Genomic DNA, 24,059 nt, shown 5'->3' on the forward strand with positions numbered 1-24,059 from the left:
AGCCCACCGAATTCACAAGAGACCATTTGGTCCGAATCGACTGGCACCGACTTGTGAAACAAGAATGGGCTCTATAAAACTTGGGAGATTTGCTGTTTGGACCCCCTTTCGTATAATTGACTTGCTATTTGGACTCCCTTTTTCCAAAGTTGCATTTTGGACTCCCTTTTAACGGAATCATTCGGGAATATTCCGTCTATATAGTTATACTTTAAAAAATTCCCACTTTATCCTTGCATAATCTATATTGCTGTTTGGACCCCCTAATTTATTTAACTCATGTAGTTTGGTCTCATCTTCTTCTAACTCATCTTCTCCCTCCACTTAACAACACACACCATAGATAAACTCTAGGTAAAATAAAATTTGTAACCGTGAAAAACATGATTCATTGAAGCACGAATGCCTAAAATCAAAGAATTAACACCAAAATATAACAAGTTCAACCCTAGGTACTAATTTTTGACCGTTGATTGATTCAAAATTTTTGTCTCTCTCTTATTACGGTAATGATTCGAAGTTCAATTCATTTTTCTCTGTTCCCCTGAACTACTTTACTAGGGTTTTGGATTTTTCTCCATTGGTGCAAAACAAAACTTCTGATTTCTTCTCGTTTTGGACCAATTCATAAACTTGTTCTTCTTCATCATCATAGATTGTTTCAGACTTTCTTCTCTATCAATTAATGAGATTTTACATTTAAGAGAACTAAAATCTTAGTGAGAGAAAGTTAGAGAGAGAAGATTTGGACTTTGGGTGGGGTTCCGTTCTTCGAGGGTTTCGTGCTAAAATCAAGTAGTTGTTCGTTATTTGGAAGAGAGTGAAAAGGGGTTTCCTACTCTTATAATCTATCTACTTTCATTACTCGATTCTGCTTTTTAGGGTTTTTGGGGAGTTTTTGATAAGCTATAGAGGTCTTTAATGGATTCTTGAGATTTGGAGTCATCAAAGAGGTTTCAATCTTCAGGATTATTATACTTTTCCATTTCAATTAGGGTAATATAATTGGAGAGAGAGAGAAGAGTGTAAGTATTGATTGGAGAAAGATCATTGTGTAATTATATTACCCCCTAATTGGAGAAAGATCATTTTTGTTGTTTTATCCTTGAATTTACTAGCAATGATCGTCCAGCTGCATAGAGGAAAACCCATGTCTTAGCTTCCACATATATAAAATATATTTGATATATAGAGAGAGAAAGTATTGAATATGAAAACCATTTCTTTCTCTACCTTTCTTCCACTATTAAAATCAACCAGTTTTGATCTTATCAAATTCTATTTTTCAATCAAACTTGTAATCTATCTATTTAGACAATACCCACCAGAACTAGATTCTTCAAATTAAGTTGTTTTTTATCAAAAGAGGAAGTAAGTAGGATTTTTACCGATTGGGATGGATTAAGAAGTAATTAATTTATAAGAATTTGATTGAGGTATTGAACATTTTGAAATGATGATTGGGGTATGGAGTTTTCTTTGATTATATCATTCTCTTTTTTCTCACTCTGTTTTTTCTGCCATTATAGAAAGGGTTGCCATTTCTCGAACTCTGTTTTTTCCACTCTATAATTCATTTTGAGTTAGGTTAGGCCGTTAGGCTAAATAAAGGTTGAAATCGTATTTTCATCTAGTTAGGGTAAAATAGTATTTTCATCTCTCATAATGTTATATTTAACATTTTTTTTGAAAAAGGGAGTCCAAAATGCAACTCTGAAAAAAGGGAGTCCAAATAGCAAGTCATTTATAAAAAAGGGAGTCCAAACACCAAATCTCCCTACCATAAAACTTCCCTCCCTAATATTCCACCTTAAAACCCAACAAAGCCTCTCACTATTTCTCCAGGTTTTAGCCTGCTCATTCCCCTCCGACGGTACCAACCAACGGCGGGCGGCCTCTCTCTCTCCTCTCTATCTAAAATCACTCGGTAGGGATGAAGAAGAGAGACAAAGGAAGTTCTTCTCCATTAGTCGCAGTAAGTCCTTTCATTCTTCGTCGTGAAATCGAAAAACTCAAGCTTAACAGATTCGAACTTGACGAAATCGTCGAAAAACTCCGGAAAAATATCCCTAATTACAGTCAACAAGAACTTGAACCTTTCACTAAAAGCGTTGAACATGCTTTAAAAGTGTCTCGTACAAAAACATCGAAAAATCGTCGTGGTCGGAAAACGAAATTTCAAGATAGTCCATCGCCATCATCTTCTTCTTCATCATCTAATGACGAAGATGAAGCGGACTTGACATCTGATGATGCAATTTTTGAAGAAAAAGTTGAACCTGAAGTTGATTTGATGAAATTGAAGCTTAGACAAAGTTATTGTGCTAAAAATGAAGATTTGAAGAATGAAAGTTTGAAGCTTGACGAATTTAGGGTTATGGAGATGGAAATAGACAATACGGTGAAGAAGAAGAAGAGGAAAACTGAAACAATTGGGGAAGGCAAAGTGAAAAATTTGAAGAGTATTGAATTGAGAAATGTTGGTGGGAATGGTGAACTGAAAGAAGGGCCAAGGTTTAAGGATCTTGGAGGAATGAAAGGGGTTTTAGATGAGTTGTTAATGGAGGTTATTAATCCTCTTAACTACCCAGAATTGCCAAGGTGGTTGCAGTTTAAACCCTTGTCTGGGATTTTGTTGCATGGACCACCTGGTTGTGGAAAAACCAAGCTTGCTCATGCCATTGCTAATGAAACTGGAGTTCCATTTTATAAGATTTCAGCTACTGAAGTTGTCTCTGGTCTCTCAGGTATTATGAGTTTCCTTCTTTTACTAAGTGACTTGAATACAGGTCAATATCAGGTCCCAGGTTCGATCCCATGGAAATGTAAATCCGGAAAGATTGAATTTGGGTATAAATGAAGTAGTTTATGTAGGCAGGCTATAGGCCATTTAATTTGTCGGGCTTTAGACCCGGTAGTATTTCGGCAGTTATTGTACTTATCACAGCGTTTCCAGTAGTCAATTTCTCAAAATAAAATAAAATACCAGACCCAGTGTATGACCCGCAAATCCATTTTTCCTTGTCCAAAATTTTGCTTGCTCCATTTACGTACTAAAGATGATAGTCTATCCCCCACGCCCACGGCCCCACCTTACCTCCTATGTCCTTTCTTTATCTCGTTTCTACGTGGATAGTAGTATAAGAGGGGAGAAAGATAGTTTTGCCGGCAATCTTGTCATTTCCCACTACAGTCCTATGTAGAAAATGAGATAAGGTAGGAGTAAGGAGGGTATCCTACCATTTCTAATTTTAGGTTATGTTTGTCTAGTTTTATTAAAGGTCGTGGATTACTCCGTTTTATGTTTTTCGCTAGAGTTCATGGAGGTGCATACAATGCGTAGTGCTAGGGTTATGTATGCAGAAGCTCCTAAAATATCAATCTCTGTAGGTAAAATCATCGTGCGATTGTTGGCCGTGGAATAGATTTTAAGACAGAACCATGTAACTTGTGCCGTAATTTTTGGCTTCATCACTGACAATGTATCTTACTATTACACTATAATATGCTATAGCAAAAACTTCTCCTGGATTATTTACATATTTTAGAATCACTCAATTTACAGAGTTTTAAAATTCTAACAAACACACAATTTTGTCCAATGATTTCAAGAATTGTAAATCTTAGGAAATGAAATCTTATTTTGCGAATGGTGGATGATACAGGTGCATCGGAGGAGAATATACGCAACCTTTTCTCAAAAGCGTATAGGACTGCTCCTTCAATTATATTCATTGATGAAATTGATGCTATTGCTTCAAAAAGAGAAAATCTGCAAAGGGAAATGGAAAAACGAATTGTCACACAATTATTGACTTGCATGGATGAATCATACCAGATGGCAGGCTCGGCAGATGGAGATTCAGGTTCAGCAACTTCTGCCCAAAAATCTGGCTATGTTCTTGTAATTGGAGCCACAAATAGACCTGATGCGGTAGATCCTGCACTGAGGAGACCTGGGCGTTTTGATAGAGAGATCTTTTTAGGTGTTCCTGATGAAAATGCACGAGCTGAAATCCTTTTCATACTTGCATGTAACCTTAGACTTCAGAAGAATTGTACTTTTGATCTTGCGAAAATAGCTAGGCTGACACCAGGCTTTGTTGGAGCGGACTTGGCAGCATTGATTAACAAGGCTGGTAACCTTGCAATGAATAGGATAATTGATGGCAGGAAATCAAGCAGTGGAGTCACCAACAAGTACGGGAGGAAGCAACCTTTCGAACCCGAAGAATTGGAAGGACTTGGCATTAGCATGACTGATTTTGAGGTATTCCATACCTTAAATACCATGAAATGATTTAAAGCTAGGGGGAATTAGTTTGAAATCTCTTGTATGATAATACTAGATTACTAGTGACTAGCTTTGACCTTATTCATGATGTTTTAGTTGTTTCCTTCTTGTCTCAACACTGTATGATATCCCGAATGTATTCACCAATCTGTCTAATACTCGAATCCTCTCACAAGTTACAACTAGTGGGTAATGGATCTCCCTATTTGTCAGAGAACTATAGATGTGAACCACTTTCAGTCGTAATTCTTAGTTTCCTTGGAGAATTATGTTATGAATTGTTATTTTGTGCCTCTTGTTTGTTTGGATAGGCCGATTTCAAGATGATGCTTGTACTTGTTTGTTTAATCTGTTCTGCAAAATTCTTCAGGAAGCAGTTAAGATGGTTCAGCCATCTTCAAAAAGAGAAGGATTTTCAGCGATTCCTAATGTCAAGTGGGAGGATGTTGGAGGCCTTGATTTTATAAGGAGTGAATTTGAACGTTATATTGTTAGCCGAATAAAAAGCCCCGAGGAATATGAGGTAATTTGATGGTGAAGGTCATAATTCTTTTGGTGCTAAAATTAATCATCTGATGTTGAGATAAAAAGGAATGTAACATATGACCAAGTCATATGTAGCTACTGAAAATTTCAAAGGAGTCACCTTGAACTTAGTGTGCTCTATACTTAAGATGGTTTGTGTTTAGAAGTATGTATATTTATCAACATGAACATGATGGTCTGCCTTATGGTTAGCTGTTCTTTAGAACTTATTTGGATTATGAAGTCCTGTTATCTCCCTTAGCTTGCCAACTGAATATTACGATAATCAACCACTTTGACATCTCTTTTCTACAGTTATATAGTAGTTTATTTATTTTTTTGAAAATTAGTAGTATACAATTTATGGAACTTTATTTGCTTGTTTTTGTTCAGGAATTTGGGATAAATTTGGAGAAAGGATTTTTGCTTTATGGACCTCCTGGTTGTGGGAAAACATTAATTGCCAAGGCTATAGCGAACGAGGCAGGAGTGAATTTTATCCACATTAAGGTCTCTCTCTCTCTCTCTATATATATATATATGTAGTTTCGTCTGCTGCCTCATTTTGCGTCATAATTCGCAGTTCAAATGAAATTTAATTGACACACGCTGTGGTCGTTGTAGGGCCCGGAACTTTTGAACAAATATGTTGGGGAAAGTGAGTCGGCAGTTCGAACTATCTTTAGTCGTGCGCGGACATGTTCACCATGCATTCTATTCTTTGATGAGGTACCTTGACTCTTACACCTTCAATTAAGAATCAAACATTATAGCCTATACATCCAATTAAGCATCAAACGTTATAGCATATACATCCAATTAAGCATCAGACATTAATGACCCGACTCCGTTTTTTTCAAATCTTCATTACATTAAACACATGGGTTTATGTACTCATCCCATTATTTTCTGTTGCAAGGCATGGAAGTATTTTTAATTAGATTTAATGGTTTGTAACAATCTAAAATTGCTTCATTTCAGATAGATGCTTTGACAACAACCCGTGGAAAAGAAGGCAGTTGGGTTGTCGAGCGGCTTGTAAATCAGGTTAAATACAATTCTACTTTCTTACTGTTATCTGTTTCCTTATCTGCTTAGTTTCATTTTCTAGTGACTGCGGAAACAAACTTCACGCCACGTCTTTTCTGAAATTTGATTGCAATTACAGCTACTCACTGAGTTAGATGAGGCATGTCGTCGCCACAGTGTTTTCGTCGTTGGTGCCACAAATAGGTCTCACATATCTCTTCTTTCCTGATTTAGAAAGAAAAAAACATATCGATTCTCAATTACATTTTAAATCTAAATGTGCTAATTAACTATTGGTATTTCATATTTGACAGACCCACGGTGATGGACCCTGCTATCCTACGCCCAGGTCGTCTTGGGAAACACCTATATGTCCCACTGCCTGGTCCTGATGAACGTGGTTTGATCCTAAAAGCTCTTGCAAGAAATAAGCCCATCTGTGATGAAGTGGATTTGATTTCCATTGGCCGAAAAGACTCTTACAATAATTTTAGTGGTGCCGATCTTTCTGCAGTGGTATGTTATAATGAATGGCCTCAAAAGGTCTCCATCTTTGCTTGAAGGAGGAGCTGAATTCACTCACCTAATTGAGTATTGGGGTGTTTCTATGTCGTTACAGATGAATGAAGCTGCCATGGCCGCCCTAGAAGAAAAGCGAGCCGCCCTAAAAGAAAAGCCAGCGTCAGGAGAAGGAAGTCTTGAGACGAAGAGGTGGACGATAAAAGAAACACACTTTGATAAAGCAGTCAAGAAGATCTCGCCCTCTGTTTCCGAAAATGTGAGAGTGATTGCATATGTCGTATTCAAATTCTTTTGTCATTACTTTTTTGTCGTTTTAACTCCGTTTTCTTTATTTTCCTTTCGTAAAAACAGCAAAGGAGATACTACGAGAAATTGTCCAAGAATTTCAGACCTGGATGAGAATGCTGGAACTGACCTCTCCTGTACAGATAATTCTCCTTTGCACAAAAAAAATCTTTTGTTTTCCTCTATTATTTATTATCCAATTGGTAGAATAACATTAAATTTGCTCTCAAGTGAAATTTTGGCAGAATTTTCGAAAGTTCATACGGTGAAAATCAATAATTTGTTTCTAGCATGACTGTTTTGTTTGTTTGTGGTTGTAGATAACATCGAATACGGAACAGTAAGATATGGAAGTGTCGGGATCGCTCATGAAAAGTTCTAACAAATAAGAGATTCATTGTTCCTTCTGGGTGAGTCTGTTTGGGCATAGGTTGTACAGTGAGCTGCATCTTCTAATGAAGAAACACTGAAGGGGATGGCGGCTCGGTTGGTTAGAGCATAGGAATCGGGTCGGGGTCGGCTCCAATCTGTACCTCTTGGTCGGGCGTTTCGGGTAGCCCATCTTAAAGATCATTGGACTTAGCGGGCGGGGTCAGACAAAAGCTTAAGAAACTCAACTCTTATAGTTCAAATAATATTGAGGTTGTTTTTTCGAACAAATTCACCTGTACATTATCTCCGGTGAATGATCTTTGTCTATTGATGATACGCGGCTAATTATTGAAATTGAAAAATCAAAAAGATCAGGCCAAACTCTGGCCACAATCTTTAAACATAGATGGATAAATTTCCCCAATCTTTTTTTTTGAATTGTTCATCTTGTCTCGAACCCTTGACCTCTAGGGTGAAAGATTATACCTCTTACCACTCTAATCAAGGGTTGTTGACAATTTCTCCAATCTCCTCTCTTCATTTATGGTTGATTCCAGCCTAAGGCGGTCACAATACATATTTTTTTTTTTTTTTTAAGTAGTGGATAGGGACTTAGAAGGACATTTACGGATGAAATATTTCGTAATTATTTTGAGACGTTTCAGAACATTTCTTAATGAACAAAATATTTTTGTAAACATTTGAAGACATTGAATTTGTAAACTATTGGAAGGCTAAGAAGATTATAGATGACCTGAATGGAAAAAAAATCAGAATACCATTGGACGACGACAGATCCAATTAGTCAATTACTGAACAAACAAAAACATTTTGAAGAGTTAGATTTTCCTTCATAGGAAGACATGCAAATTATAGAACAGACACGTTAATTAAAAAATCTAGTAAAACGGTGACAACTATCCATTTAGATGAAAAATAAACATCCGATTGGTACAATGCTCGAACACATTGCGTGCATGCCATCATTACACATTGAAATTTGAATTGACCTCGTTTGGTACAATGCTTGAATTTTCTCAATGTATTTATCAGGTGCGCACGTTAATACCCGAAATACCCAAGGCTCAATCAAGCAAATGACCCCACACAGATAATTCTCAACCTTAATTTCGCTGGCACCAGAATCAATTAAAACCAGATAATTTCCTCTCTCTAGATTCCTTCACCGTCTTCCTTTTCCCGGTTTCCCCCAGTAACTCTTCCCCATTTCCACAGACGGCGGGAAAGTGAAAAGGAAAACCTAGTTTTCCCTCTTTCTCTCTCTAGATTACTCTCTCTCTTCTCTACTCTATAGATTCAACCGACGAATTAGGGTTTTGATCATCGAGAAAGAATCATCGATGGCGGAAGAATCAACTTCTGCATCTCATTTAGCAACTCCAACGAATTTTCATCTAGGTCATTCTGTGATTCCGATCGTGAATAAACTTCAAGATATTTTTGCTCAATTAGGTAGTACTTCAACGATCGAGTTACCTCAGGTAGCTGTTGTTGGAAGTCAAAGTAGTGGTAAATCTAGCGTTCTTGAAGCTTTAGTTGGAAGAGATTTTTTACCTAGAGGTTCTGATATTTGTACTCGAAGACCATTGGTTTTGCAATTATTACAGACGAAACGAAAACCTGATGGAGGAGGAGTTGATGAAGAATATGGAGAGTTTCTTCACTTGCCTAAGAAGAAATTTTATGATTTTGCTGAAATACGGAGAGAGATTCAGGTGAGATTTATTAAATTTGATAACTTTGTAGTTCATAATCTGTCAACTGAGTGTTTAAAACCTAGATTCATTTGAATTACTAACAAATCTTCCATACCTGGACATTAGTTATTTAAATTATAGTTGATAATCAGTTTATGAGTGTATCTAAATCAAGCAATGAAATTTCAGTTTAGATGGGAATTAGGTAGGCATTGTCGTTTCAACCGATATATTTCAAAATTTAATTCCTTGATCTAAATTATGTTTGATCAACCCATTGAATTAGTTCCATTTAGTTATTGCCTCGCCATTATTTTTTGTAGTCGAGCTAATAATGGGTTAGAGTAAAGAATTAGCCAGCTCCTTAGTATTGTTTAGAGTGGTGGAGAAGGATAAGAAGGTACTGTTAGTCACAGGGAGTTAAAGGAAAGAACTATGAAATTCAGTTAGATTACTTCCATACTTCATTAAGAGATATGAATAACCTAGTATATCAGTATACTTTGACGAGTCAATTTCTCCGACCTAAAACCATTTGAAGACTACACGTGAGTACGTGACTGTGTGGCATTATCAGTTTAGGGTATCTTTCCAATAGAAAATAATTTATCATCCGAACTCTTATTTGTTTAAACTTTGAAATCTTTAAATGAGTTTTTCGCCATTGTCTTAGCTTGAAGGACCGACCGTCATTTCATATTTCGTCTAGGTATCATTCTGTTGCATCACAGCTCACTGCAATGAAGGGCAGGTGGTGTGACCAGTTAGCAAAAGGTGTCTGCCACTTATCCCTACCTAGTCCCAGTTCATGTAACTTCTCTCTCCTAAACATATTACACAACGAAATCACGATGTGGAAAGACTTTTTGCATTCGAAACTGGAGGATCTTTTTAGGTTGTTAATATCCACCAGTGTTCGAGACTCTTCGAGTACACAGTTGTTGTGCAAATTTTTGTTTGTATAACGCCAGAGTAAAGACAGTCGTCATCGTGCTAGTTCGTAGGACTCATATGGTGTAACTTGTTCTAGATTGATAAAGGTTTTACTCTGTAATCAGAGTCAGTAGACTGGTTTGCTAATTCAAGTATTAATAGACGGCAAGTTGCAAATTCAATTATGTATACATGGTGACCTGTCCGACCATTTATAGTCGAATATCTTGTTAGTCGCTAGACTGCTTGCAAGTTCATATACATTCTATTTTATCTAATTCGTTAAGTTTAAGTTCTTGATTGTAGGCCGAAACCGAGAGAGAAGCAGGAGGTAACAAAGGTGTTTCAGACAAACAAATCCGGTTAAAGATCTACTCGCCAAATGTTTTAGATATTACATTGGTCGACTTACCTGGGATAACAAAGGTTCCAGTAGGTGACCAGCCATCTGACATTGAGGCCCGGATTAGAACCATGATATTATCATATATCAAACACCCAAGTTGTCTAATATTAGCAGTTACACCAGCAAATGCTGATTTAGCAAATTCAGATGCCCTCCAAATAGCAGCAAATGCTGATCCTGATGGTAAATTATAGTGATCCTTTTTTCAGTTGGTGGTTTATTTAAAAGTAGTTGAAGAGAACATGTATAATATTAATCAGCAAGAAGTTCATTCCGTAGCTTATATATGCTGATGTTGGTTGGCAGGTTATCGAACAATCGGTGTTATTACGAAGGTACGAGATTTATCAATTTATCTTTCTTCACTAATACACCAGTAATTTTTGCCAGTACTGCTATTTGCTACCGAGAGTTTGTGGTGACGATTCTTCCATGTGGCTGCAGCTGGATATCATGGACAGGGGCACGGATGCTCGTAACTTTTTGCTTGGGAAAGTGGTCCCTCTTCGACTTGGTTATATTGGTGTTGTAAATCGTAGTCAAGAGGTAATTCAGTCTCAGTGTAGAACTTTACTACATATATTTCATCAATTTATATGGCTGATGCCAGTGCTTGGGTGTTACAATTAAGACTTTTTGGATACAAATTAAATTACTTTTGTTGTATTTCTAGGATTTCATCTCCTGTTCTTTGTTTTGACTCTTTCCTTTTAAATTCCATAGTCAGAAATTTTTCATGAGTATAAGTCGTCACATTCTCATGATACTTTATTATATTAGACATCCGGGGAGTTCATATGTACAGTGAAACATATTTACTTTGCAAGTTAAGGTTTTGGCTATGTGGGACAGAGTATTCTGATTGCTTGCTCACATGTTCAGAAATTCCAGAATTTGAAAATACGGTCACTTTCTGATTTATGGGTTAAGTCTGTGAATGCTGGATGATGTCCATCATGTTTGTTGATTGGAAAGATATCTGCTTGAAAGCCTCTGATTATCTTCTTTTGTTGTTATTTGGAACAGGATATCATTCAAAACCGGAGCATTAAAGATGCACTTTTGTACGAGGAGAACTTCTTTCGCAGTCGGCCTGTATAATAATACTGCTTTACCTGGTTATTAGTCATTACTTTAGTGTAATTTAGTAATTAATCATTTATGTCCTAAATTTAAATTCTATTTCAGGTATATAATAGTCTTGCAGATCGTTGTGGTGTCCCTCAGCTAGCAAAAAAGTTGAACCAGGTAGAAATATTGAGGAGCCATTTTGTGAATTTTATGCTACAGTACAATTAGTTCTAAGTACTGTGATATACTTGTATCTTTCCCGAGTTCTGACGTTGCATACAATTTATTAGTTAGTTCTTATTCAGCGGCATAGCAGATGCTTTTTATTTTAACAGCTATTTAAGACATACTTGATTTTTTCCCATGTTTTACTTGTAGATTCTAGTGCAGCATATCAAAACAGTGCTTCCGGAGTTAAAATCGCGCATAAGTTCTCAATTAGTAGCAGTAGCAAAGGAGCATGCAAGCTATGGAGAAATAACGGAATCAAAGGTATTAATGGTTGCTGTCAAAATCGTGCCTTGTATTGCATACTATACATCTTATGACGTGTGTAGTTTAATTCTTTAAAGAAGTGGTTTCCAGATTCGCTGGTTTTTCTATTTGGTTGGGTGTAAGAAACAAAACTTGATGTGAGCTGAGTCAGCTGACCATTGACCATTAAATTGATGCATCAATATATTTATTCTTGGTGGTGGTTTCTACGATGATCGTGCCAGCAATTGGTCACAATAGTTCACCTTAGAACCTTACTGTGATGAACGTAACCAGTAGTCCCTCTAACTCAATAGAAAGTCAGAAGTTTGTCACAAGTAATTATGTAAAAGTTAGATATTTAATTACGCTACAGTTGGATGGTCTAGCAACCTTTCCGAGTTCGAAAAAAACTGATCTTTCCATGGCCTAAAATAGTTTGTCTTATATTCTTATTGTACCTCTACATTCAATGGATTGATTGAGAATAAGAGATGAAAGATGCGCAACAGGCGCTAGCTTAGAATTAGTAATGTTTGCTCTTTTAAGTGGACTGGATTGCATATCTCTTACTTCCTATATCTATATTCTAACAATTTTACTGATACCTGCTACTAATAAATTACAGGCTGGTCAAGGAGCTCTTCTCCTGAACATTCTTTCAAAATTTTCGGAAGGTAAATTGAGTTCTTTTGTAGTATTCCTTTACCAGACTTATTTCGTCTGTATGACCACATGTATTTATGCCTTGGTCTTATTGTTTCCCTTTCCTTAACCCGAGGATAAACTATATTTTTGTTCTACATGTCTCAATGACGGAGATCTCCAAACTCTAGTTTTATCAGGACAGCCATATCTACTTTAAGACAGCATATCCCAAAGTCTGATACTATACTTTAAATGATTGGGTAGATAAAAATAATAGTAATAGTTTTTATGTGACGCGATATCCTGAACTTATGATAATTCAGAACTTCAGTACTTGATGCCAACTTCTACATGGAGTGATTACTTTTAACACGGTGGATTAGTTTTTTGCTTTGTTAAATATTTTCTGCAATTATTTTAAAAAATACCGCAATATTCATGTATGATTTCTTGGTCACAGCTTTTTCATCAATGGTAGAGGGTAAAAACGAGGAAATGTCAACATCAGAGCTATCTGGAGGAGCACGGATTCACTATATCTTCCAATCAATTTTCGTGAAGAGTTTGGAAGTCTGTATATTGCTCCCTGCATTCAATTATTTTGTTATTTTCATCTTTGCCACACCCTGGTGTATCATAGCGTATACCATAAAATTCTAGGTGTACAATTTATTGGATTTTGTTTCTCATTAAGTTTGTCTGGTTCTATTCACAATCTATTGCAGGAAGTCGATCCATGTGATGACTTAACCGATGATGACATCCGCACAGCTATTCAAAATGCAACTGGTCCTAGGTCCGCTCTATTTGTACCCGAGGTTAGCATTTGAGTTTGATTCTTTATTTCCCTTGGAATATCGTGCAAGACCTCATAATTTTTAGTTCCATTACTTTATTTCCCTTGGATATTAATTATTCTGCTACCTACAATCATGAAGGTGCCTTTTGAAGTTCTCATACGAAGACAGATTGCTCGTTTGTTAGACCCAAGCCTTCAATGTGCAAGATTTATCTATGATGAACTAGTGAAGGTAGGATTTGTCTTGTTCATGTAAGCATTTGCCACTAGCGTCCACCTTTTATTTATGTTGGGAAAACCTAAATTTGGAAATTTATCAGATGAGCCATCGTTGCATGGCTAACGAGCTGCAACGATTTCCTGTTCTGAGGAAGCGCATGGATGAAGTGATAGGAAATTTTTTGCGAGAAGGTCTTGAACCTTCTGAGACGATGATTGGACACATTATTGAGATGGAGGTGCGCTTTGACATGGAGTTATCTTAATAACGGTGATACGTAACGATTTTCATTTCTTATAATATTTCAACTTCTGTCGTTAAAATTCTGTAGATGGATTATATAAACACTTCACATCCAAATTTCATTGGAGGGAGTAAAGCAGTGGAGGTTGCACTCCAGCAGGTCAAATCTAGAATATCTGCCTCTATGCCTAAACCAAAGGTATTTTCTTAACTTTTCTTGCAAATGTCAATCTCAAGTTTGGGATTGGAATTAGATAGAGGGAGTATTCTTTCGTCTTAATGGATTTTTCTTATTATTGTTCTAGGATGGGGTGGATTCTGATAGAATTCCAGGATCCGAGAAAACTCAGAAATCTCGAGCTATACTTGCTAGATCTACTGCAAATGGAATTGTTCCTGATCAGGTATACAAACTTTTGGCGCTCATATTCTTCATTCATGTTTAGTATTAAACAGCTACTTCATTGATTCACTCAATTTCTTAACCAATTGAATCTTATTATGCTTTCCATCTGACCAACCAGGTAACTCGACCTCTCACAGATACAGAGAAACCTCGGTTAACTGGTAATGTTGTAAATATGGATAATTGCTTCTTTTCTTTTTCGATCTTCATTTATTATTTATCCTGTGTTTTTTTTTGTTGTATATGAAGAGTTTTTTTTTTCTTAACAAAAAGATAGAGCAAGAAGGGATTTGTTCTCTTGCTCTTTGAGTAGTTAGGCTGGTTCTTTTGCAAAAAAGTTTGTTTGTCATCGAACAGAAGTATACAGGATAATCAGCACGATATTAGAGAATTCTAGTTCGGTGAAGTTCTCTTTGATCGGTTATTCAAGTTTGGTAATGGTTATACTGATTAATCAGGAAATAGTACGGGTTCAAGTTGGGGAATTTCATCTATTTTTGGTGGAAACGATAGCCGTGTTGCTGCCAGGGATACCTCATCCTCAATGAGTAGGCCATTCAGTGAACCTGTTCAAGCCATGGAGCACTCCTTATCTATGATCCATTTGAAAGAGGTAAGTACTAACTACTAACAGTCATCCACTTCATACTGATTTAGTTTTGAAGGCCTTAATGCTTTGATTGCTTTCCATTTATATTGATCAATGTGTTCGTCGTATCCTACTCAGCCTCCAAGCGTCCTGAAGCCCTCAGAAACTCGTTCGGAGCAGGAGGCAGTTGAAATAGCCGTCACAAAGTTGCTCTTGAGGTCATACTATGACATTGTCAGGAAGAACATTGAGGACTTCGTGCCCAAAGCAATTATGCACTTTCTGGTAATAACCATTTTTCTTTCTTTGTGTTGGGATGCTCATTATAAACATTATGGAACTCTCCATGTCATTAAACACTTTTCTTCAAATTTGGAGCACTACTCTCTATTTTCTAGTTTCAACTCCAAGACTTGTAAACAACTACTTTGCTCAGTTGGTTGTGCATCCGGTCCGAGAACCCAGATGCCACATGATCGGTGATTGGTGGGGCTGGAAATCCATCATTTATTGATTTTTGTTATATGGCTTTAAGATGGGAAATCCGAGACACCGGAGTCACAAGGGTATAAATAAAGTAGAGGTGGGAACAAATGGGTTATATGGTGTCAAGGGTCTTTATAAATTTATATGGCCTCAAGGGTCTTTATAAGTTTATATGGCCTTTAGAGCCCAAGATGTCTTAATGGTGCCGGTAATAATTTTTATTCAATTTATGATGTATCTCCATATTATATATATAGAGATTTTCTGAAGCAATCTTTCTTGATATTTAATTGTAGGTCAATCATACCAAACGAGAGCTGCACAATATTTTCATTAAAAAGCTGTACAGGTGAAGAAGGAAACAGTTTTGCATTTCCCGTTTCATCATGTGGTATTGTGGCATATGTTGAATGAAATATGTGCTGATTTTTTATTTTAAAACAGAGACAACCTTTTTGAAGAAATGCTGCAAGAACCTGACGAGATGGCCACAAAAAGGAAACGCACTAGAGACCTGCTTCGAGTTCTGCAACAAGCATTCCGGGTGAGTGATTTCCTGAAAATTTGTAAGGGATAATAATCTCTAACTCAGAATCTTTGGTATCACCAAAAAATCTGTGGTGTTTGAAAACCTTTTAATATCGGAAAATATGTTCGAATCAAAATAAAAAACTATTTTCAAATCAAACCAACTCTAAAAACTTTTTGGATATGGATTTTTCGTTTGGATTCAACCGGGTTTGAGGAGGAAATTCATTTATGATTTTACAAACCCTTTTTTTGTGAAGTATGAGCCTTGTTTAGGAAAGCAACAGACTTTCTCAATCACTACGAACAATGACGCCATCTTATATTATGTGTGATCAATCTGAAAATGCTTTTCCTGCAGACTTTGGACGAACTGCCAATGGAAGCTGAGACAGTTGAAAAGGGGTACAGTTTGGGTACAGATCCAACTGGTTTACCAAAAATGCACGGATCGTCATCTTTTTACTCAACGACAACTGACTATACTTCATCATACATGGCTTCTCCTAAGAACGCAAAGTCCCGGAAATCTTCTCATTCAGGGGAACTAAACTCACCATTACATTCGACCCCAGATAACGGGAATTCACGCTATAACAGTATGGGTTCTTATCCGTCTCTTGATATGTAACCATTTGAAACAGCATTCGGACCAATCAGTTGGTATTAAACTTGTTATTATTATTCGTTCGGGTTGCGACTACCCTCTACCGGAGCTCAAAAAATGAAGTCACGATGGTCTTTGTCTCAGACTCTCGAGATAAGATCATAAATACTTATTTTTGTAGAATCTGAATTCATCAGAAAGTTATCATATATCTTTCCTTGATAGTGTTTAGTTTACTGAAAAAAAGCAAACAAGAAAAAAGAAAAAAAGAGAGAATAATGGGATTTTGCAGCTTTTTGGTGTTTCATGGTTATTACTATATCTCTTTGTTGTTTCATTTTTTGTCGAAGAAATCGTTGTTGGCTTGTTCAGATTTGAGCTGGTTTATCTTGCCCCAGGGTAAATGAATATATTCCTATCTGCTGTTTATTTGATTAGAAACTTACATAACTTAAACTGTCTGACTTGTTTCTTTAATGAACTACAGTGAAAAACAGCAACCCTAACCGGTGGGTAGCAGATTCTGATCAGCTAAAAATTTGATTAAGTCGTCCTGTTGGATTTCGTTTTTGTGCTGATGGGGAAGGTCCCTATGTGTTCTGAAGAGTATTTTATTAACATTACCAACATAGGATATATGATTAGGTTTTGGTATTTTTTGTTGTGAGATATGTGATGTTCAACTCGCATGCTAGTTTTCTTATATACAACAGATGATTATATACAATTATTAGGTCTGAAGAATGTTTGGTCTATTATGAAGTCTTATGAGTGAATATAATGTCACCGGTTTTGCTGAGTTAAGACTCGTGAATTCGGCGAAGTTAATCTGGGACCTAGAATTAAGATATTGACAAAGCTGAATTTGTATCCTATAATGTTCCTCCTACAGCCTGAAAGAGCAAAAGGACTCAATTGGAAGTGCCTGGAATTTTGGGAGGGGATGTTTTTAACAATTTTCTGAAAATCGAGGGGTGTTTTTAATTGGGACGAACAGATAACACCAATGGGGTATGTCACTATGTTGTCTGTGTGAATGCCTCTAGTGCTCTGATTCTACTCCATGTTCTGTTTGCAACTTCTCGCGTTTCTTCATTGAACTTTCACTCCAAAGTCCAAACTCAACATGATTTGGACGTAGACCTAGTTTGGGTTTCAAGAAATTTTCTATTGGCACTTAAATAACAAGATCTCTTGATAATCCACTTGACTTGTTTGGCATGTTATTACTGAAAATACTCTTTTATCTTAAAATGTTAGAATACTGCGGTTCGGTCAAAATATGTCATTAAAACAATATACTTATGTATAAAGCAAGGAATGAAAAATCGAAATAATTTCGGTCGTTGTATAAAGCAAGGAATGAAAAATCGAAATATTTCGGTCGAAACGACCGAAATATTTCGGTTTTTCAAACCAGTGCAACGAAACATCAATTACAGACGTTTCGTGCATGATTTCGGCAAAAATCACGTGAAATTTCGAGCTATTTTATCCAGATCTGGAAGAAAACGATGGATCTACAAAAACCCTGACTTAAGAACCCAAAATCAGATCATATTTACCTTCATCTCTATCTTCTTCATTTTCTTTTTGTATATATCTCCATTATTTCCTTAAAATCAAGAAACCCTAGAGAGAGAAAGAGAAGAAGATGGACTTGTCGGCTGGGAGTTGTGGGATATGTTATTATTAGGGTTTCTTAAGGTTATTGGTTATCACCCTTATGAATTTGCTTTTGTTAAAGTTAACCCCCTCCTATGAAAATAAAATTGCAAATTAGCCCTATTATTTACCTCCACAGCAACATTATTATCTTTTGGGTGTTATTTGTAACAAATAATTAAATTTAGGCCCTAAAAAAAATTGTTATATTGCAGATTAGCCCTCAAATTAACAGATTTTGTCACAAAGTCTATCATTTTTTTTTCATTTTAGGCCCTTGCATCATCTCCTTGTAACAAATGTTTTTTGTAAGTCTTATTTTCAATAAATAATTCAATTGCAACATATTTCGATCGTTTCCGTAAATTGTAAAACTTCCACACTGACCGAAACATTTCCACGAAACGTTTCCACTTTTGGACCGACCGAAACTTCCACCGAAACCGAAGTTTCATTCCTTGGTATAAAGTATTAGCAGTGGTTAGTAGTCAGTAGACACTACTATAATCATCCCTTGGGTTATAGGGGCAAGGATTGACAGTATGTGGTGTTTGTGTGTGGTGGTGGACTGGTGGTGTAGTAGTTGCCAGTGGGGTGGCGGTGGAGTTGTGGATGGTGGAGCCATTGTGTATTTTCAGTGACCCAGGAAAAGGAAAAAAGTTTTCCACAATTTAGACATTTTATAAAAAGACGTTTGCTTTTAGTTTATTTTAAGCAGAACAAATTATGTTATTTACAATTGGTTGACTGTAGATTCTATATACTGAAAATATTCTATTATCTTGACTCAAAAATCCAAATCTTTCATCGGAAAGGAGAAAAAAATAACAAAAGATTGGGTTTTAACATACATCTTTTAGCTAACTTTATAAGAAAAATACCTTATAAATTATAATGGGGAAACAACATATGCCCCATGCCTACTCTTTAGAAGTTAGGCATGAATTTGGTAAGAAGGCAAAACAATTCTATCATTATTTCAGTCCCCATTATCCTGTCTCTGAATTGTCTAACTATTATGCTATCATTATATATCTTGTTTTATTCCTCGAAACAAAATGAAAAGAACAAGTTAGTAAAGAAAGACAAATAAGTACTTGCTTGCTCAATAACCCAAGATATCTCATTCAAGCAATTCTTTTGTGAGTATCTGAATATTATCAAATTTAATACCATATTACTCATAATAACAACATTGATAAATTAAGAAGGAAAATATCTAAAAATAAATTCTTCATCGTCATCATCATCAACTGAGTCACCAACATCGTAGTCGTGGCATTTTCATTCTTTGTCAAGGGAGTTGAAATAAGTCACAAATCCTTCTTCAATTTTCTCTATGGCTTCATGAGTAAATCTTTTCCAATAGTTATATCATTTTCAATTGTTAATGTTGTTATTGGTAGTTTGTGTAGTTAAACGACCCTTGAAAAAGTTTCTACATAATCTCTTCAATGCCTCTCTATCCGGTTCACTTGTCTCTATACTTGCCTTCGCCTTTTCCGCATGAAAGTCTTGAATGAGCTTGCGTTGGAGGAGACGATCCAATAAGTGATAGAGTATTTCTTTTGTATACTCTGGATGACCTTGGATACCCATGATGTGATCTCCATATCTAAACATTTCGATCCCAGTCTTATTTGACCATGCCATCACTTCAGCTGTCGGGGGCAATTCCCTCACCTATCAAGAAAACAAACATATTTTTATCAATATCGATGATGACTTTCTTTTTTTGTTGAAAGAATATCGATAATGACTTAATATATATATATATATATATATATATATATATATATATATATATATATATATATATATATATATATATATATAGTTGCTCAATTACCTACTCTAAGATGTTTGTGGCACATGTTATTTCTAATTTGAAAAAAAAAAACTAACCTCGTCACGGTGGAACTCAATAATAGAAAGCATGGAAGGTAATTTGAGAGAAGTCAATGCGTTGTTAGATGACGAAAGATTGATAGTAGTTATGCCAATATCCCACCCTGATTCTGATCTTCCCGTCTTTCCTCCAATTGCACGACTTAATATCTGAGTGAATAATCATATTTAGACAAAACATCTAGTAATAAATTTGAAAGTAAACAGAATGGAAGGAAAACAAAAAGTGAAAGAAAACTATCACAATGAAGACAGACATATGTATGGGTAAGTATGTCTAGAGAGAAAGAGAGTGAGAAAACATTACCTGATGACCAAAACAAATACCAAGAATTTGTTTCTTCATCGAATTCAATTTCTTCAAAAGATTAACAAGTTTACAAATCCACTCGTCATTTCCATGAGCATCACTACAACTACCAGTGATTACAAATCCTTCAAACAATTCAATTTCTTTATCATCGGGGAACTCTCCAATTGAAACTCTATATACTTCCCAAGTTTCTCCTTCTTCTCCTAACATTTCTACGAATACTCCAAAATATCCGCCATAATTCTTTTTCATGTACTCTGAATCTTCTGCACATGCTAGAACTCCAAATCTCTTCCCTCCCATTGCTCTCTCTTTCTCTATAATTTTCTCTCTGAAAAAATTTCTCAATGTTGTTGTGTTGAAATTTGATTGAGAGAGACTCACTTGACTACCTTTATAAAAAGATTAGTTTCTATTTTTTTTGTTTAGTTTCTATTTTTTGTTCTCTTATTAGAGGAAATAAAAAAATCTTAGAAACCAAACAATTTAGAAAGAAAAACGGAAATTTAAGAAAATATATACATGTGTGTGATTTTGAAATAACCTCAATTAGTAAATTAATTACGAGAATACTCTTGTTGTTGCTTCCAGACTATTTTGACTTCCTTTGAGACGGTAACCACCCTCGTTTTATTGACTTGTTGGGTAAATTATTATTATTTCTTTGTTAGAAACTTTTTCTTTTCTAATATGTACATATAATAATCTCATAAAAAAAAATATGTACATATAATAGCCATCTTGACTTGGATAGTTGAATACACCAAATAGTAAATACTATTGTCCATCTAATCTTGAAGGTGACATGGCAATTCATCAATCGGGTATTTATTACTTGGCAAAGAAAAGGAAATTACTCAGTTTGTCAAAATCTCAGTCGTTACTCTGGTATGACTGTATTTTTACTGTGTGTCAAATAATATCAGTTTCGGCGATATTGTGTACAATGCACACAATTTTATGAAAAAAAATTAGAACGTGCAACTTTATCTGATTTTGTGATGTGTTTAGTTCTTGAAGAAGATCGAGACAAAATACTTTTGTAATTTCAGTTCAATGGTTTTTTGCTCACTCCGCTATATAGACTTATGACACTTCAAATTTTCTTTTGTTTTGTTGAAATATGACACCTTAGAGCAAGTCCAATGCCAGTTTGTCTTAGGTCGAAAAAATCACTTTTTCACCTAAATTTTTTTGGCCTCAGCTCAGCCTAAAAAATTCAGCTCCAGCCTCAGCTTCTCTTGAGGTCGAAAATTTGAAAATGAAATTTCCCGATTTAGTTAATAAAATTCAATTAAAAAAACATCGATTACAACTAATAATTGACTAAAAATTTAAAACTACTTAAATACGACTAAACAACGATAGAAAAATTAAAGATAACTAGAAGGTGTTTCTTGGGTCTCGTGGTTGACCGTTGAACCAAGTTTCTCGTGCTGCTATAAGCATTCGTGCATCATGTTCGTCGAGAGACCTAGCATCAATCCTCAATAAGTCTATGCCATATTGTCGGTTCTTGTGTTCCTTATCTGCTTGTAGATACTCTTGTTGAATCTGTAGGGTTTCTTGTTGAACCTTTACAACTTCCGTCAAAGTTGTTGCTCTCTGTTGGGATTCTTCATCTCTTTGTTCCCAATAATCATTCTGTGTTTTTGAAGCAGCAGAATGTGTGGATGGTTCTCCAACTCTTGCATTTGTTTGGCTTGTTTATGGCCAATTGGTCTTTCCTCCGATGGATTGGTATTAAAATCTCTTTTGCCGGATGTTGACTCTCTTGACATGTCTGCCATCCACTTGTTGTGTGTCATCAAAATTTTGTAAACATGTTGGAACCTAAAGTCTTTTTCTTGGTGATTTTTTTTATACATTTCAAGTGCTATTTGTAACTGAAATAAACAAAATATATATTAAGTATATATTATGAAGTGAAAAGATAGAAAAAAGAAATTAAAAAGTTTGAAACAATTACCCAGTCATAATTGTTTTTCCCGCTTTTTGGAACTTTATTTATTATCCTCAAAGTAGATATAAAACTTTGACATTCCGAGCGTATCTCACTGAAACGAGATTTACAACTTCTAAGTGTGCGTTGAAACTTTGCACTCGCATTATATTCATCCGATATTTTTTGCCAAAATACTTTATATTTTTGACTATTTCCGACAACCGCATCAAATGTGATTTTCAAATAACAATTAGCAAGTAAAATATCTTCTTCCGGCTTATACGGTTCCCGCCTAGTTATCTTTGTTGAAGTCGTCACTTCTTGCACGGGAGAATCCTCACATACTTCATAATCATCAACTCCTAATTGAGCCGACGGATAAGTAGAATTAGGGGACAACATTCCCATATAACTTTGGTTGTCGAATTCGTTGATGTCTAATGGATCCATGGGAGAACAAATTAAAAGAGAGATAAAAATGAAATGGAGAGAAAGAAATTAAAAGAGAGATAGATATGAAATGGAGAGAAACAAGAGAGATGAAGAGAGAGTGAGATGAATTTATAATGGGTTCAACCCCTATTTATAGGAGTTGAATCCATTTCCAGCCGTTGGAGCAAATTCAACGGCTGGGAGGGGTCCCCAACGATCATGTTAGGGACTGCTTCAGTTGCCCATAATGTAAGGGGCGACTGAAGCAATCGACAGGGGTGGAACCCCAGCTGACTGTTGTTGGAGGGCCGGGCGCATGCCAAAAGTTTAAATTTTTAGCCTGCACCTGGCCCCGCGTTGGAGTCGCTCTTAAATCTAGGGCTAGTGTGTTTTTTGTTTGTTCATTGGAAAATAGTGATTCCTTTACTCTATATGGTTTGTCTTTAACGGATCCCAAGCCTTTAATAGTAATATTGGACAAATTATTCACTGACAGAAAAAAAAAATGAAGGATCTGCTCGATAGGACAAGTACAATCAGAAATCAAATCGAAAAAATAACAAATGACAAGAAAAAAAAATAGAGAATCCCAGATATAAATATTAGTCCTAATGATAGAAGTTAGTTCCATATAACATTTTCAAATAAAAAAAATTCAATAAACAATGAAGGATGTCAATATCTAACAATCATATAAACAAAACTATACAGCTAAATAGATCTTTGCAGTCATACGAATTGTATAGTATATAACTACGTACCCTTTTTAAGATTTGAAAATTAGCGTCTCCATTCTTTATTTTTTTCCATTTTTGCTATATAATTTCACGTGGCAAACATGTCCCATAACATTTTCCTTATTGGGTTCTCCAAATTTATATGTTGATACTTTTTCTAACATAAAAGATTTCCCTCGACAAAAAAAACATAAAAGATTTCATATAAATCTCCTTGCCATCAATCATATTTAAAGATAAATTTTCTCAAACCATAATTGATTATATAGGCTATAATTTTTTCTTTTAGCTAAATAAAGTAAAATCCATATGCATACAAAAATCCACGACCCTCAAAGAGAACATTCCTTATGATAGGGAGAGATAAACACTATTTTCCAAAATAACTCAAAATTAAACGTTGCTCCTTACCCTAAAACTATGTTCAATCAAAGAGATGGAAGCCCCTAAAACTATGTTCGATCAAAGAGAGAGAAACCTCAAAAATTATGTTCGATCAAAGAGAGAAACATAGATGTTGTTCGATCAAAGAGAGAGATAGAGATGGAAACTCTAAATCCTAGATAACTAACACAACACTCATCTCCATGGAAGGACTCATACCTCTTGTTATTGCTTTGATTTCTCCACAAATTTTAGGGTTTTAACACTGATTACAGTAATTTTCTAAGAAGTTTCCCTTAACATAAACAAAGATTCATGAATGAAAATTTTCATCCATAACCACTGGAAAGTTAAACAAATTTCATCCAAAGCGGATGAAAAAATAGACCAATTTCAGCCGAACTCGCGGACCTAAAACCTTAAAAATGTTTGTTCAACGATAGAAAAAAACAAAAAAAAAAAAAGATTTATCTTTATCTTAGACATATTATCTTCATTATATACGTCTTTGTTTAAGTCA

General features: G+C 35.5%; 3 protein-coding genes across 4 annotated transcripts; 2 read left to right on the plus strand and 1 right to left on the minus strand.

The window, feature by feature from the left end:
- On the plus strand, positions 1 to 7,430 carry LOC147541327 (cell division control protein 48 homolog C-like). Of its 2 annotated transcripts, none has more exons than XM_086673452.1 (11): positions 1 to 68; positions 1,737 to 2,747; positions 3,666 to 4,270; positions 4,665 to 4,817; positions 5,213 to 5,329; positions 5,444 to 5,548; positions 5,801 to 5,866; positions 5,988 to 6,052; positions 6,163 to 6,364; positions 6,468 to 6,626; positions 6,722 to 6,947. In XM_086673452.1, the coding sequence occupies exons 2-11, from the start codon at positions 1,934 to 1,936 to the stop codon at positions 6,767 to 6,769; spliced, it is 2,334 nt and encodes a 777-aa protein (XP_086529578.1). In that variant the 5' UTR covers positions 1 to 68; positions 1,737 to 1,933; the 3' UTR covers positions 6,770 to 6,947. The 2 variants fall into 2 exon arrangements, with proteins under 2 accessions (XP_086529578.1, XP_086529576.1); XM_086673450.1 differs by lacking the exon at positions 1 to 68 and adding an exon at positions 6,976 to 7,430 and having other exon boundaries at positions 1,783 to 2,747; positions 6,722 to 6,792.
- A 563-nt stretch (positions 7,431 to 7,993) lies between these two features.
- LOC147541328 (dynamin-related protein 3A-like) lies at positions 7,994 to 16,910 on the plus strand. Its single transcript, XM_086673449.1, has 21 exons — positions 7,994 to 8,763; positions 9,985 to 10,267; positions 10,391 to 10,419; positions 10,529 to 10,630; positions 11,111 to 11,179; positions 11,273 to 11,332; positions 11,534 to 11,647; positions 12,258 to 12,306; positions 12,738 to 12,847; positions 13,003 to 13,095; positions 13,216 to 13,308; positions 13,397 to 13,534; positions 13,628 to 13,738; positions 13,845 to 13,943; positions 14,064 to 14,106; positions 14,404 to 14,558; positions 14,673 to 14,819; positions 15,317 to 15,369; positions 15,465 to 15,564; positions 15,910 to 16,554; positions 16,643 to 16,910. Exons 1-20 carry the CDS (start codon positions 8,389 to 8,391, stop codon positions 16,177 to 16,179), a joined length of 2,493 nt encoding a protein of 830 aa, XP_086529575.1. The 5' UTR covers positions 7,994 to 8,388; the 3' UTR covers positions 16,180 to 16,554; positions 16,643 to 16,910.
- A 1,992-nt stretch (positions 16,911 to 18,902) lies between these two features.
- LOC147541329 (gamma-glutamyl peptidase 5-like) lies at positions 18,903 to 20,457 on the minus strand. Its single transcript, XM_086636967.1, has 3 exons — positions 20,036 to 20,457; positions 19,726 to 19,878; positions 18,903 to 19,503 (listed from the first exon to the last, which is right to left on the minus strand). Exons 1-3 carry the CDS (start codon positions 20,342 to 20,344, stop codon positions 19,201 to 19,203), a joined length of 765 nt encoding a protein of 254 aa, XP_086493093.1. The 5' UTR covers positions 20,345 to 20,457; the 3' UTR covers positions 18,903 to 19,200.
- Positions 20,458 to 24,059: the final 3,602 nt, after the last annotated feature.

Source organism: Eschscholzia californica, unplaced genomic scaffold, assembly GCF_041429995.1.
Source record: "Eschscholzia californica isolate CP2 unplaced genomic scaffold, dmEscCali1.0.p SCAF_4, whole genome shotgun sequence".
NCBI classification, from domain to species: Eukaryota; Viridiplantae; Streptophyta; class Magnoliopsida; order Ranunculales; family Papaveraceae; genus Eschscholzia; species Eschscholzia californica.